The 13,153-nt window shown below is 35.0% G+C and overlaps 1 protein-coding gene across 1 annotated transcript in view; it reads left to right on the top strand.

Moving 5' to 3' along the window:
• Window positions 1–9,972, top strand: part of LOC121374013 — a 13,293-nt gene extending 3,321 nt beyond the window's left edge. Inside the window, exon 5 of the mRNA XM_041500885.1 lies at window positions 8,669–9,972. Within this exon, the coding sequence (XP_041356819.1) occupies window positions 8,669–9,399 (731 nt within the window). The 3' untranslated portion in view covers window positions 9,400–9,972. The remainder of the gene's footprint in view (window positions 1–8,668) is intronic.
• The last annotated feature ends 3,181 nt before the right edge of the window (window positions 9,973–13,153 follow it).

The following is a 13,153-nucleotide window of genomic DNA, read 5'->3' as shown; positions in this document are numbered from 1 at the left end:
GAGATATTTTAACGTCAAGTATCACTAAAATTATGAGTGTTTGAGATTACAGAAATTACAGTGATATACTGTACACCAAAAGAAACGCTCAAGTTATGTTACTAATATGTTTAATTGTATAATCGCCAATGTATCATTATTTGGATTAATACCATAGTCCTCGGTGATAAACGAACAGCATGTTTGGTGAAATCTGTCTATTGGTAACATAGCCTTGGTTGACAAATGAACAGTAAATTATGTGAAATTGTCCCAATAGTAACATAGCACTGGTTGAAAATGAACAGTAATTTATGTGAAATTGTCCCAATAGTAACATAGCACTGGTTGAAAATGAACACTAATTTATGTGAAATTGTTCTAATGGTAACATAATTCTGGTTGATAAACGAATAGTAAATTATATGGCGTCATCTGAAATATACATGTATATAGTAATACGTTACAGTAGGTCGATCGTTTAGAAATAAACTAGGCATAGCTTTATTTATTTTTAATATTGATGAATAATTATTAAATACTACTATTAGTCGAATCAAATGAACGATTAACATCTCCTGTTCAAAATAAATCATGGTGTGGAGTTGCCATGCTTTGCAGTTGCTGACATAATCGATGCAAACATACCCCCGCTGGAAAAAAAACAAAAAACGACACCCCCCCCCCCCCCCCCCCCAACATACAACAACAAAACATGCCTCATGATTCAGTTAATATAAACATGTTTCCCCGCTGTGTATGTTGTTGGGTGTTTTTCTTGTCCACTTTTTTGTTCTGTGGCTGTAGGTAGCCTATATAAGATGAATGCAACTTCTATCCTATCTTATTAACATTACTAATGTGTGAATTGGTCATTATAACAATCGTGTTACTCATTTTAACAACATTATTTAATCATATTAAAACGTGTTATTACTGTGTGGGTGTATACATTAATACCTAGCTGAGGGTGGGCTGATGAGACATGTGCCCTTTTTAGTTTAAAAGTGCAATTTATATTTAGTTGTAGGGTAGGTCGGGTGACAATTGTGCTTTTTAGTTTAAAAATGCAATTTCTGTTTAGTTGCATAAAACCCTGTATTGCTGTTCTCAGATTCGTTTTTTCTTGCCACCCCTTATTATTTTAAGCTAGTCATAGCTCCGATTTCACCAAACTATGAATTTAAAAAAAAAAAATGTTTTATTTCAACTGCTTTATTATATAGTATCTAATATTTATGGTGTGGGATGCTAATGTTTATGTTGTTTTCAATACATTAGTTTTCTACATTTCTATTTAGCAAATATACTACCAACTCCCTGTATTTAATGCTCACTACTCTGCCGAATGCAATTAAGGTTTGATTTTAATGTATTACTAAAAAGTATTTGAGACCAATGGTCGTTTGCGAGTGGCAGTCCTCTTTAATCGATGCCAGAGGGATGTATTGTCCAGTAAATGATCTCATGGGGAGTGGCTGTCCTCCTATAGATGTAGCATTAGATCGAGATTAATGAAATCAACCTTGGAAAATGCCCATTCGACTCTGCATTATGCAGAGATACAATTTTGATCATGAATAATAGTTTATTTCATTCAAATTAATCACATGTGGATTTTCACAAACTTCAAGTACTTGAAATTATTCAGTGTCAATCCAAGTCAATGTTAACCACTGTTAAAATATATAGATTTTTCTTGTACAACAATACCCCATGGAAAAAAAACAAAACTTCGTTACAAAAAAGGTGAACACACATGTGACTTCTTCCGATATTTTTCACTATCATAAAGACTAAAGGTAAATCGAGACAAAAGCTTACTGATATAAACATAAGTAAAAGTTAGACCTTCTCGGTGATAATATGTATACTGAACACCAAAATAAACGTGAATACATTTTTCAGATATAACATTAAATTTATTTTTTCAAACAAATTAACACATATTGAGATTCAGGATATACCGTTTATCATTTCATATAACTGAGTCATCTAGTAATTTCTGTATGTTGGCCATTGGCCAATATACAACAATTTACAAAACTAGTTAACAATATAGAAGCATTTAGTCTCACATACATAAATACATACATACATACATACATACATACATACACAAACAGCTGGTAGGTAGCAGATCTATATCCAAGTGCTAGTTTAACATACTTTATACAATTCAATAATTTAATTTTTTTTACAATATTTGTCATATATTTATCTGATACTTAGGAATATAATTATGTATTGCGCAAGTCAGTACAATCTGTATAAACAAACATTTAAAACGCAATTATCTTCAATACAGTTATTACTACGCGTGCTAATTTTTGAATGTTTGTAATCAAGAAAACCTGGTCTAATTACAAACTGACAATAACCCTGATTTGCGTTTCTTGTGGTGTTCAGTATATGTGAGGTTTGGAGATATGACGTAAAAACAGCCATATGAATCAGATATTCTAATTAATTATGGCTAAATTAAAACAAACAAATCTAGCTAAAAGGTTTAGTTTTCAGTCTTCGTGCCTATAAAACTCAATCTCTAATGACGTCACACGCATACAATTTGTATGACGTTGTCATGCCATTGGTGTCTCAGACTCTATTAGTCTCGATTCTAGATTCTAAAGGTTTTATAAGCACCAGGCCTTGTATCATTTAATAATAGCAGAATAACACATCGGCTTCCATTGACTTACCCTAAAACACTTGAAGAGATGGAAATAAAAGACTCTACTGACTGTAGGTAGTTATGTAGTTAGTTACGTAGGTAGGTAGGTAGGTAGACCTGGATTACCGTGCTTACATCCAATTACGGTTCAAACACGCTCGTTGTGTCAGAGCCACAAGAGTTTGTACCCAAAACAAAGGGGGTGGGATTTGGAATACCATTTAGTGAAAACGAAAGCCTGGTTAAAATGTCAACACACCAAAATAAAACAAAAGTAACTGCTCAGCCGAAAATTTATATAATTTGGAGCATTTTACAACATCAATCCAAAAATAAAAAAGAGAAAGAATGAATGAATGAATCAATGAATGAATGTTTAACGACACCCCAGCACGGAAAATACATCGGCTACTGGGTGTCAAACTATGGTAAATGCAGAAACAATGTGATGATCAACATCAATATAAAAATTCAACAATTAAATTAAAACACAGTGTAAAGAACTGTGCAAAATGCAAATACTAGTATCACAGATAAATAATATTAAAATTTACAATAAAGGTCAGTATCACGTAGAAACAGTAAACTAAGTTCTGGATGGAATCGAAAGGATTCCATCACATTTCGTGGTCCAAATATATCTTTTCGAGTTTCTTTAAGATGCTTACACTCCACCAAAATGTGGCGCACCGTCAGAGTACACTGACAATGCACACACTGAGGTGGAGGAGAAAGAAGAGAGGGTCTGTTTCGACTTATTTTGTGTGTGTGTGAAACATTTCTAATAGTACAAATTACTCTTAAGATTTATCGAAACGATCAGTGGTCGAAATACCGGCGTCCCGACCAAGTTTTGCAGGTCAACATTTTCTGGGGCCGGTAAATCTTACTGACTGCCGACCCGTCGACTGTCGAACCATCAATTATTTTAAGTTTATCAATTATGATCATGTTTGGTCCGGTAGGTTATGATTCGGTATGGCATTATTTGCAGGAATTTCAGCCAATATATATATATATATATATATATATATATATATATGTATATGTATATGTATATGTATTTATATATGTATATTATATATGTATATGTATATCTATATGTATATCTATATGTATATCTATATGTATATATATATGTATATATATATATGTATATATATATATATATATATATATATATATATATATAGTCCCTTGTTTGTACTTGTTCGTGTAATCTGATTAGTCTTACTTCTGGGTTGGATACCATCGTATAAACGCACGTGGCAAGACAGTATGGTACATTAACTTTAGTATGGAGTTGGTGAGAACTTTAAAGAAATTAAGATTTTTTTGTGGCGTTTGTTGGCTTAAAAAACACATTTGGACTGACTGTTATTTTTGTCTTTAATGACCAATATATGTCTTTGATAAATTCATTTTAAATGTTTGGGTATAGATTTTCTCCCAATAAAGCTAGAACTAAAATAGGATATATCGGAGTCATAACCATTTGTGTCCCTATTGCTGTCCCGTGTCTAAAGCTAGGAATAGTTATCGAATTTGAAGAAGTTATTTTCTAATATAAATTCTACTGACTTTAATATAAGTTATTTTTCAAATCTCTCATTAATTTGTTTTGGATGTTTTCCCAACCAGTATTTAATACTAAGGTCATGGTGAATGCTGCTTGTACTATAACGTGGATTCAATATCATCTGTAACAAGCAGTGTTTGATCTGGTACTTCTTTAGGGATAAAGTTTAAAAAGTCGAAATAATTTTTGACATGATTTGGGATATGCTGAATAAGAGGTTTTAGCACAATATATAAAATATTACTAAGTCAATGCGTAGTACATTCTAGTCCAGCAATAATTGGCCTGAATTTGGAGTCGATGGGGGAGGGGATAGGGGATGGTGAAGGGCGGACATATATATATTCCGACTTTTAATCTGCTATGGCTTTTTTTTTTTAAATGTCTTCTGATTTGTGTATAGTTAGTAGGTTTTTTATAGTCGAATTCTGCTATGTATTTTTCTTCCTGCTTTGTTATGTCAGTATTAATTAATTGTTTAAGTTTTGGGTGGCAGCCTTCCTGCAAGCTTCGTAAGAATGTAGTGCCCTGGGAGTGGCAGTTGTCCTGGAGACGAAACAAATGACGGAGATCAGTTTAAACAATATTTATTCCATTTTTTTCCTGGTGGGATTGGTCGACAAGCTACAAGCCTATATTAGGACCTTTTCCTACATTTGTTTTTACAAGCAAGCTGTGACAAGATGGCAGACTAAGTACATATAATAACTAACAATAATAAAACATAATAGTAGATAATTAAAATAAAAGTGAGCTACAGAAAGGAAAAGAACGTACAGAGAAATAAGACAGGTAGAGAAATGTAACAGTGCTATTAAGTTTCAAAACGTTTAGTGCTTACAATAAAGTCATGAACGGATTTTAAAATGTCTATATTCTTTCCAACGTCATATAACCGTAATTAAAATGTGTTGAATGCGTCGTTAAATAAAACATTTCCTTCCTTTTCTTCCTTTCCTGATTAGTTGAGTGTAGATCACCAAATAGTAAAATGTTATGATTAACATGTAGATATTTCTGTAAATGGGTAATTCGATGCATCCTGAACAGAGGGCACTGACACAAGAAATGTTTAGCATCTTTCACATGATGCCCACAAGCACATTTTGGATTATCTAAGAGATGACGCTTAAATTTATGACCATTTAGGTTACTGATACCCATTCTAAGTCGACAGTGTAGTATTTGCTGACGTCTTTTACCATAATAAAAGTATGATGGAATAGGTTCAGTTACATTAGTTGCATGTTTGAACCTAGTTAATGATTTTTGATGTTAGAAGACGTTATTATTCCATAATTTAACTGACGAAGGAAAGAACGAATTTGTAAAGAGCATTTTACGACAAAAGTAAGTATTCAAGTGATCTGCATTACGCAAAGAGTATAAATTTGTTTCATCGATAGGTCGTGGTAAATGAAGAGCGAAATAAGTAGGTAACAAGTTATTTGACAGTTTAAACATCATGCATAATTTGTGTTGTTCACGCCTTTTTAAGAGTGGTGCGAAACCGGTTTCTTTATAAAAAAAACAGCACCAAAAATTGTTCTAAAAGCATCAAACTGAATATTTTCAAGGTCAGCTGAAAGCAAGAGTTATCCCAAATAGTATCAGCATAATCAAATACTGGAAGAATAAATGACATTTATTATTTCTAACGACTTTCTAGAAAGACATTTAAAAGACCTGAGGCAGTTTATCATTATACTTGTTTTATCGATAAGACTGTTTATGTGATAATTGCAGTCTCCTGATTCGTTGAAATGTCAGGCCCAGATGCTTATGAGATTCAACTTCCGATATCTGTACACTATCTAAACATAGGAGTGGATTATTTGTAGCAGAACATTTGCGACTAGATATGATAGTTTTATTAGTTTTTCTGGACTAACGTTAACCAACCACGTTTTAGCCCAAGTATTAATTTGCTCAAGATCTCTTTTAAGAATATTTGCACAGGCCTCTGGGGGTTTTACTGAGATACAAAGAGAGGTATCGTCAGCAAAAAGTCGTATTTTTAATGTAATTCCATTTACAATATCATTGATATAAATCAAGAACAAGATTGGACCAAGCACAGAACCCTGAAGGACACCAGAAGGAATTTCTTTTGCACTCGATGAATGACCATGTATTACTACACACTGTTTACGACCAAACAAATAGCTTTCAAACCATTTAGCAGTTTACCATTTATTCCAACAGATTCCAATTTGTGAATTAGTTCCCTTATGCCAGACCCTATCACATGCTTTACTTATATCACAGAATACTGCTCTGACCTCTATCCCTCCATCCATTTCCTGACAAATGAAGTGATAAAAATCAATGTTGGTTAACTGTTGAATCATCAGGAATGAAACCAGATTGGAACTGTGTTATGATTTTATTATCTCTAAAGAAGTTAAAAATATGTTTGAAAATGCATTTTTCAAAAAGGCAGATTCGTAAACACATTCTTAACCTTGGCAAACTAATGCCAATTCGACTTGTTAGAAGATACGATTTTGATAACGATTATAGGTTTGTTGTTCAGATTATTATTTTGAGGGTGGGGGTTCTTTGGGGGGTTTTCACCTTACTTTTGTTTGACACCCAATAGCCGATGTGAACTTTTGTTCTCGCGTGATGAATTCATTCATGCAGTCTTATATATTTTTGTATACTTAAGTAATATTGATAGGAATTTGACTGATAATGAGATCAGCATTAATCAGGAACGACAAAATCGTAATACATGATCAGGGCCGTATTTCTGCACAATGCAGAGTCCAACGGGTATTTGACAAAATATTGGTCGATTCTTTACTGGATATTTAATCATCTTGCACTGCCAAAAGAGGACTGCCGCTCCGTACTAGTTTACTAAATCAAACCTTCATTAAGTCTTTACTTGCCTATACAAATAACACGTAGTCTAAAAATTACGCAATCATGTTCAGTCTGGGTCCTTGCTTATAAAACCTTTAGTCCAGACTCAATCTCTAATGACGTCACACGAATAAAATTTGTCATGACATTAGTGTCTCAGACTTTATTAGAGTCTCGAATCTAGACTGTAAAAGTTTAATAAGCACCATGTCTGGACTTAAACACGAGGACTGATTTCAGTCACATTTCCGTAGAAGGTACGATACTAAACATTGAACATTATACATTATTGGTCAAAATAAAATTGGAAATGGTATTATACATCATTATACATTTTGATCACAATATTAAATCATTCAGCTTGAGTAAAAAAAAAAAAAAATACAGCAACAAGTTCCTACCACAGTATGTCGCCATTTCAAACCGAACAAAGGTTGTATCTCAGTTCAAAATAGTCCAGTGTATTTTTATACAAAACAGTCTATTCCTTCCTTGGATACACAGAAAATATGACAAAGATCACAAAATGAAATTGTAACGCGTCGCCATTAAAACTAAATTCCGGCAAATCGGAAAACACAATAAGGTTATCCACTAATTCTGTTTTATGTTTATGGTTTATTCTAGTAAGGGAAATATAAGTTCTCCATTTCGAAATGTCTAACATTTAATTACCACTGCTACCATGTGTGTTCGTTGCACGCTTTTCGCACCTTTCATATTTTTAGTTTCTTAGAATATTCATTATTTTTCGTTGCTCGCTTTGTTGCTTTGTAATCTATACTGTTCAAATAGAACTATTTTATTCTTGGCCAAGAAGGTCTTATTTCTGTCAGTCAATGCATTTTATTTAAGTACATGCCATCTTATTGTAAGAATGTTTTTGGGTTTTCTAATATATATATATATATATATATATATATATATATATATATATATATATATATATATATATATATATATATATATTCGTATATTAAAAAGTGTTTCGGAAACGTTTGGTCTGTGTTAAAACACTAGTTAGCATATTAAAGCTGCCACGTGACCGGAAGTTTAGCTTAGTATCCTACTTGTCTGTTCCAGTTCCAGATCCTGCCGGGGTTTCTAAAGCCTCTACTGCTGGGATAGCTGCTGGAGTCAGTGTGGCTTTGCTCGTCGTTATTGCAATGGTGGCTGTAGTTGTGCTCTTTTTCTTTTGGAACCGGGACCAAAAGAAGAAGTCACGGCTCGACCGGACTGCTAATGTCATTAGTCCTGTTCCCAATAACAAGGGTTCTGGTCCCAATACAGGCGTGGCTTCTTCCGTGGTAAAACTGAACATCAAAGCAGAAACAAACACAAAAACAAAACTTACGCCACAAGAAAAGCTACCGAAATTCAGCAAACCCATTCCTAAACGCCCAGCTGCAAAAATAACAGTAACTCCTAGGCCAATTAAAAAGTGATAGAATAGTTGTGGCTTTTTTTTTCTTCTTTTTTTTTAGAACATTTTGGTTTGAAGATTTAAAAAAATTATTACACTGCTTCAAACTACTACATTTTGCATTACTCCCCCTGTTTTACAGTGCCTACAACGACCACACCGACTTCGAAAGCCAGTGTTGGGGCTATGGCGGCGGGAATCTCCTTTGCGGTCATCGTTTTGATAATACTTATCGTAGTGTTTTGCGTGTTTTTTCTCGGAAGAGATCGTGCGAAGCGTTTCAAGTGTAAATGTGGGAGGCCAACACGTGGAGGCTGTCTCAACTGTGTCAACAGTTTCTTACGAGGCCTGCAAGTGTGTGGCACCAGGTCTTGCGTGTTTCTCGGACGTACTAAGATTTGCTGTCTGAGGTTCTGGAAGGCGTGCTGCGACTGTCAAACCGGAAAGGTGGATCCTGGGGCGGAGGCATCTGCGAGCGCGTCCGGCGAACTGTCCCAGAAACACGACGAAACGGTCGTGGTGCAAGTCGATGACAACAAGATCGGAGTTCCGTTTGACAGAGATTTGATCAGCCCCAGCAACCTCATCATCCAGGAAACTGACGGAGAGACCTCAGTCCCCCGCCGTCTGCCTCCCATCGAATCTCCTAGGAAAGTCGACGAGGTCGACAGTGCAGAGGACGCGACGTCACAACATCACTCATCAAAACTCCCGCCAATTTCCGAAACCGACAACTGTGCAGCGAGTGAGGAACAGACGGAAGGGGGACAACCGGAAGAAAAGGAGGCTCCAGAAACGATGGATAATTCTCCGTATGGTGGGAAAACCGCTCCGGAATCGATTGATCCAGTAACGCCCAGAATAACCGAGTGAAATGATGAGTGAATAAGTTCGGATATATTGTGCATACGACTAAGTAAATAATATAATACAAAATACTGATTCGGTGCGTTAATCGGTATTGACATATTCTGTAGTCTATACAGCTGTGTATAAACGTGTACACCTGTTGTATTGTAACGACTGAATCAGTTTCAATACATTATGCATGGAAATGTGTATAAAAGACAATACATATATTTCATTATCAACTAATGTAAGGATTGAATAGACTTAAATATAGTGTGTAGAGTAACCTAACTGTACCGTATGTAAATTAATGTAAACATTGGAATACAAAACAGGTTTAACAACTGAATCAGAATTCAGTTTATTGTGCATACAACTTTGTATAATTATTGTAAAGATTTGTCACATATGTTATATTTAATTGTGTAGTATTATAGAATATAAGCCAATCATTAAAAATTGAATAGGATTAAGTATATTGTGCGTGTAATCATTTGACCAACTAATGACGTAATCTTGAGAAGCTACGTAATAGCTCCGTGCATTAACCTGTTTTAGGGGCGGGGCGTAGCCTCAGTGGTAAAGTGCTCGCTTGATGCGCGGTCGGTTTGGGATCGATCCCCGTCGGTGGGCCATTTGGCTATTTCTCGTTCCAGCCAGTGCATAATGACTGGTATATCAAAGGTCGTGGTATGTGGTATCCTGTCTGTGGGTTGGTGCATATAAAAGATCCCTTGCTACTAATGAAAAAAATGTAGCGGGTTTCCTCTCAAAGACTATAAGTCCAAATGACCAAATGTTTGACATCCAATAGCCGATGATTAATAAATCAGTGTGCTCTAGTGGTATCGTTAAACAAAACAAACCTTTTTTCACATGTTTTATGTTATTCAATGACACTTGATTTAGCCCATATATTCGTGGGTATGCATGGGATTCAAATTAAGGTCATGTGAAATATTGTAATTACATTTGATATTTCATAAATAAAACTGGCCTCGGTGGCGTAGTGGTTAGGCCATCGGTCTACAGGCTGGTAGGTACTGGGTTCGGATCCCAGTCGAGGCATGGGCTTTTTAATCCAGATACCGACTTTAAACCCTGAGTGAGTGCTCCGGAAGGCTCAATGGGTAGGTGTAAACCACTTGCACCGACCAGTGATCCATAACTGGTTCAACAAAGGCCATGGTTTGTGCTAGCCTGCCTGTGGGAAGCGCAAATAAAAGTTCCTTTGCTGCCTGTCGCAAAAGAGTAGCCTATGTGGCGACAGCGGGTTTCCTTTAAAAAAACAGTGTCAGAATGACCATATGTTTGACGTCCAATAGCCGATGATAAGATAAAAAATCAATGTGCTCTAGTGGCGTTGTTAAATAAAACAAACTTTACTTTTCATTAATAAAGTTCTTTGTAAGTTTATTTTGTTTTGCCATTGCTTGGTCATTATGATAATGAACGCGAAGATTGGAACAGGAATCTGACGAAACAGTTCGGATTAGGAATAACGAATTAGGTATATATGATCGATGTGAACGTTTTGAAGAAAGATTTATACAACGAAGTTAAATGAACGGGTAAATATTAATGTTTGACACCCCAGAACGAAGAGAAAACGTCGGCTTTTGGGTATCAAACAAATATTACCTTTTACATTTACCATAGTTTGAGACCCAATAGCCGATGTATCGTGCTCAGGTGTTGTTAAACATCTATCTATCCTATCTATCAAACAAATATCAAAATTATGTACATAAAACTGTACATAACACCGTAATCAACAACAACATCAACAACGACAACGACAACAACAACAACAACAAAAAAGCATTCGAAGGTTAAATATCAGGTCCAATTATAATTAAAAGTTGAAATCATTTAGTTAAAAAATACTCAGGTGATCTATTTTGTTTTCTTGTTAATAATTTAGTGTAATTAATTTAGTAATGATCTAGTGTTTTGGCACGTTATCTCTTCTAGTATAGTCATAAGTTCAAGTTGTAATCTTGCTTAGAAGTTTAAAGGGACATTCCCGAGTTTGTTGCAATTTTTAAGATGTTATCGACCAACAGAGACATTTTGACGACTATAATTACATGTAAAATATATTTTTCTGCATACAATGTTAGTGGCTGTATATTAAACGTGTTTCTGATCGTTCTAATATTTGTACTTGGTTAAATTTTATTGTATTTCCTAAAAAATATTTTTTCGTACGTACGAAATTATTTGAAGACAAAATCCAGTTTGGGCTTCTTATAAATATTAAGATGACCAGAAATACATTGAATATACAGACACTGATATTCTAAACATGAAAATATATTTAATATGTAAGTTTAATCGTAGAAATATTTTATTAGTCGGAATCATCGTACAATGCAGCAAACTTGGGAATGTCCCTTTAAAGCGCTCTGTCCGAAAAAGCGCATCGACCTTCCATACCATTGCTCTATGTATACCAACCTGTATATTTATTTCCATGATCTGCTAATTAATTTTGTAAATAAACAGTACTTCATGTTTTGATATGTATGATATGTAAATATGTAACATACCGTTTGTCACATTAATATATATATACTCACATGTACATTGTTTTAAATGGAATTTCCATAACCGAAATGAAAGTGTGATAATAAATGCAACAAAACTCAATGGAAATGTTTGTGTTTGTTTTGTTTGATCATAATTAAGAAATATTATTAGCGTGTATTGAGGTTTTTGACGCACACAAGGGTCGTTCTAAAAACGCAAGTAGCTTAACATAATGATGGGTGCAATGACAGGAATCGGGATACAGTAATGTAGGGTGTTCTCCGTGTATATACTCGACTAAAAGGACATATTTTCGTATTTTCGAGGGGTGAGTTGGCAGCTAAGAGAAAGAGAAAGATATAGCAAGAGAGAGGGAAGAAAGTCAGAGAGAGAGAGAGAGAGAGAGAGAGAGAGAGAGAGAGAGAGAGAGAGAGAGAGAGAGAGAGAGAGAGAGAGAGAGATACAGATAGACCGACAGACACACCACTAGGAAACATTGATTTATTAATCATCGGCTATTGGATGTCAAACATTTGGGTTTGACACCATCCCACAGACAGGATAGCACATACCACGGACTGTGATATACCAGTCGTGGTGCACTGGCTGGAAAGAGAAACAGTCCAATGAGAACAGCGATCACTAAAGAAACAGAGAGATGTTATATTTTATCATCACATCACTATAGAGAGGTCAGTGTTTCTGTCAGAAAGAAATTTTTGGTACGGCGCTGTGGAACTGAATGCAACCACAGTCAACAGGGGGATTTGGATGCCTCCCCAGAAAGAAAATGGGTGAAGTTTAGGGTTAGGATTAAGGCAATCATACAGTAATGATAAGGGTAATTAATTTTGTTAAAAGGTTATCTTTAAAAAAAAATCTGCCAAAACATTTGGGTATGGCGCCATGCCCTTTTGCCCACTGGCAGAAACCCTAACCTCGCCGTGGTGCAGGGGTGTAACATTCTCTTTGAGAATGGCCAATACAGCACAAATCTCCTTTTTTTCTTCGGGATACAATTAAAGTTTTGAGTAAAAGTCAGTATCTATCTGTGATATTTGTATTTTTGCACGGTTCTTTACACTGTGTTTTTATTTAAATCTTGAATTTTTATATTGATGTTGATCATCACTTTATTTGTTTGCATTACCATAGTTTAACACCTAATAGCCGATGTATTTTTCGTGCTGGGGTGTCGTTAAATATTAATTCATTCATTCCATGGCTCAGGTATATCAAATATAGT

Source organism: Gigantopelta aegis, chromosome 6 (assembly GCF_016097555.1).
Source record: "Gigantopelta aegis isolate Gae_Host chromosome 6, Gae_host_genome, whole genome shotgun sequence".
Taxonomy (NCBI): domain Eukaryota; kingdom Metazoa; phylum Mollusca; class Gastropoda; order Neomphalida; family Peltospiridae; genus Gigantopelta; species Gigantopelta aegis.
The sequence above is the reverse complement of the archived record's forward strand: the minus strand, read 5'-3'. Positions and strand labels throughout refer to the sequence as shown.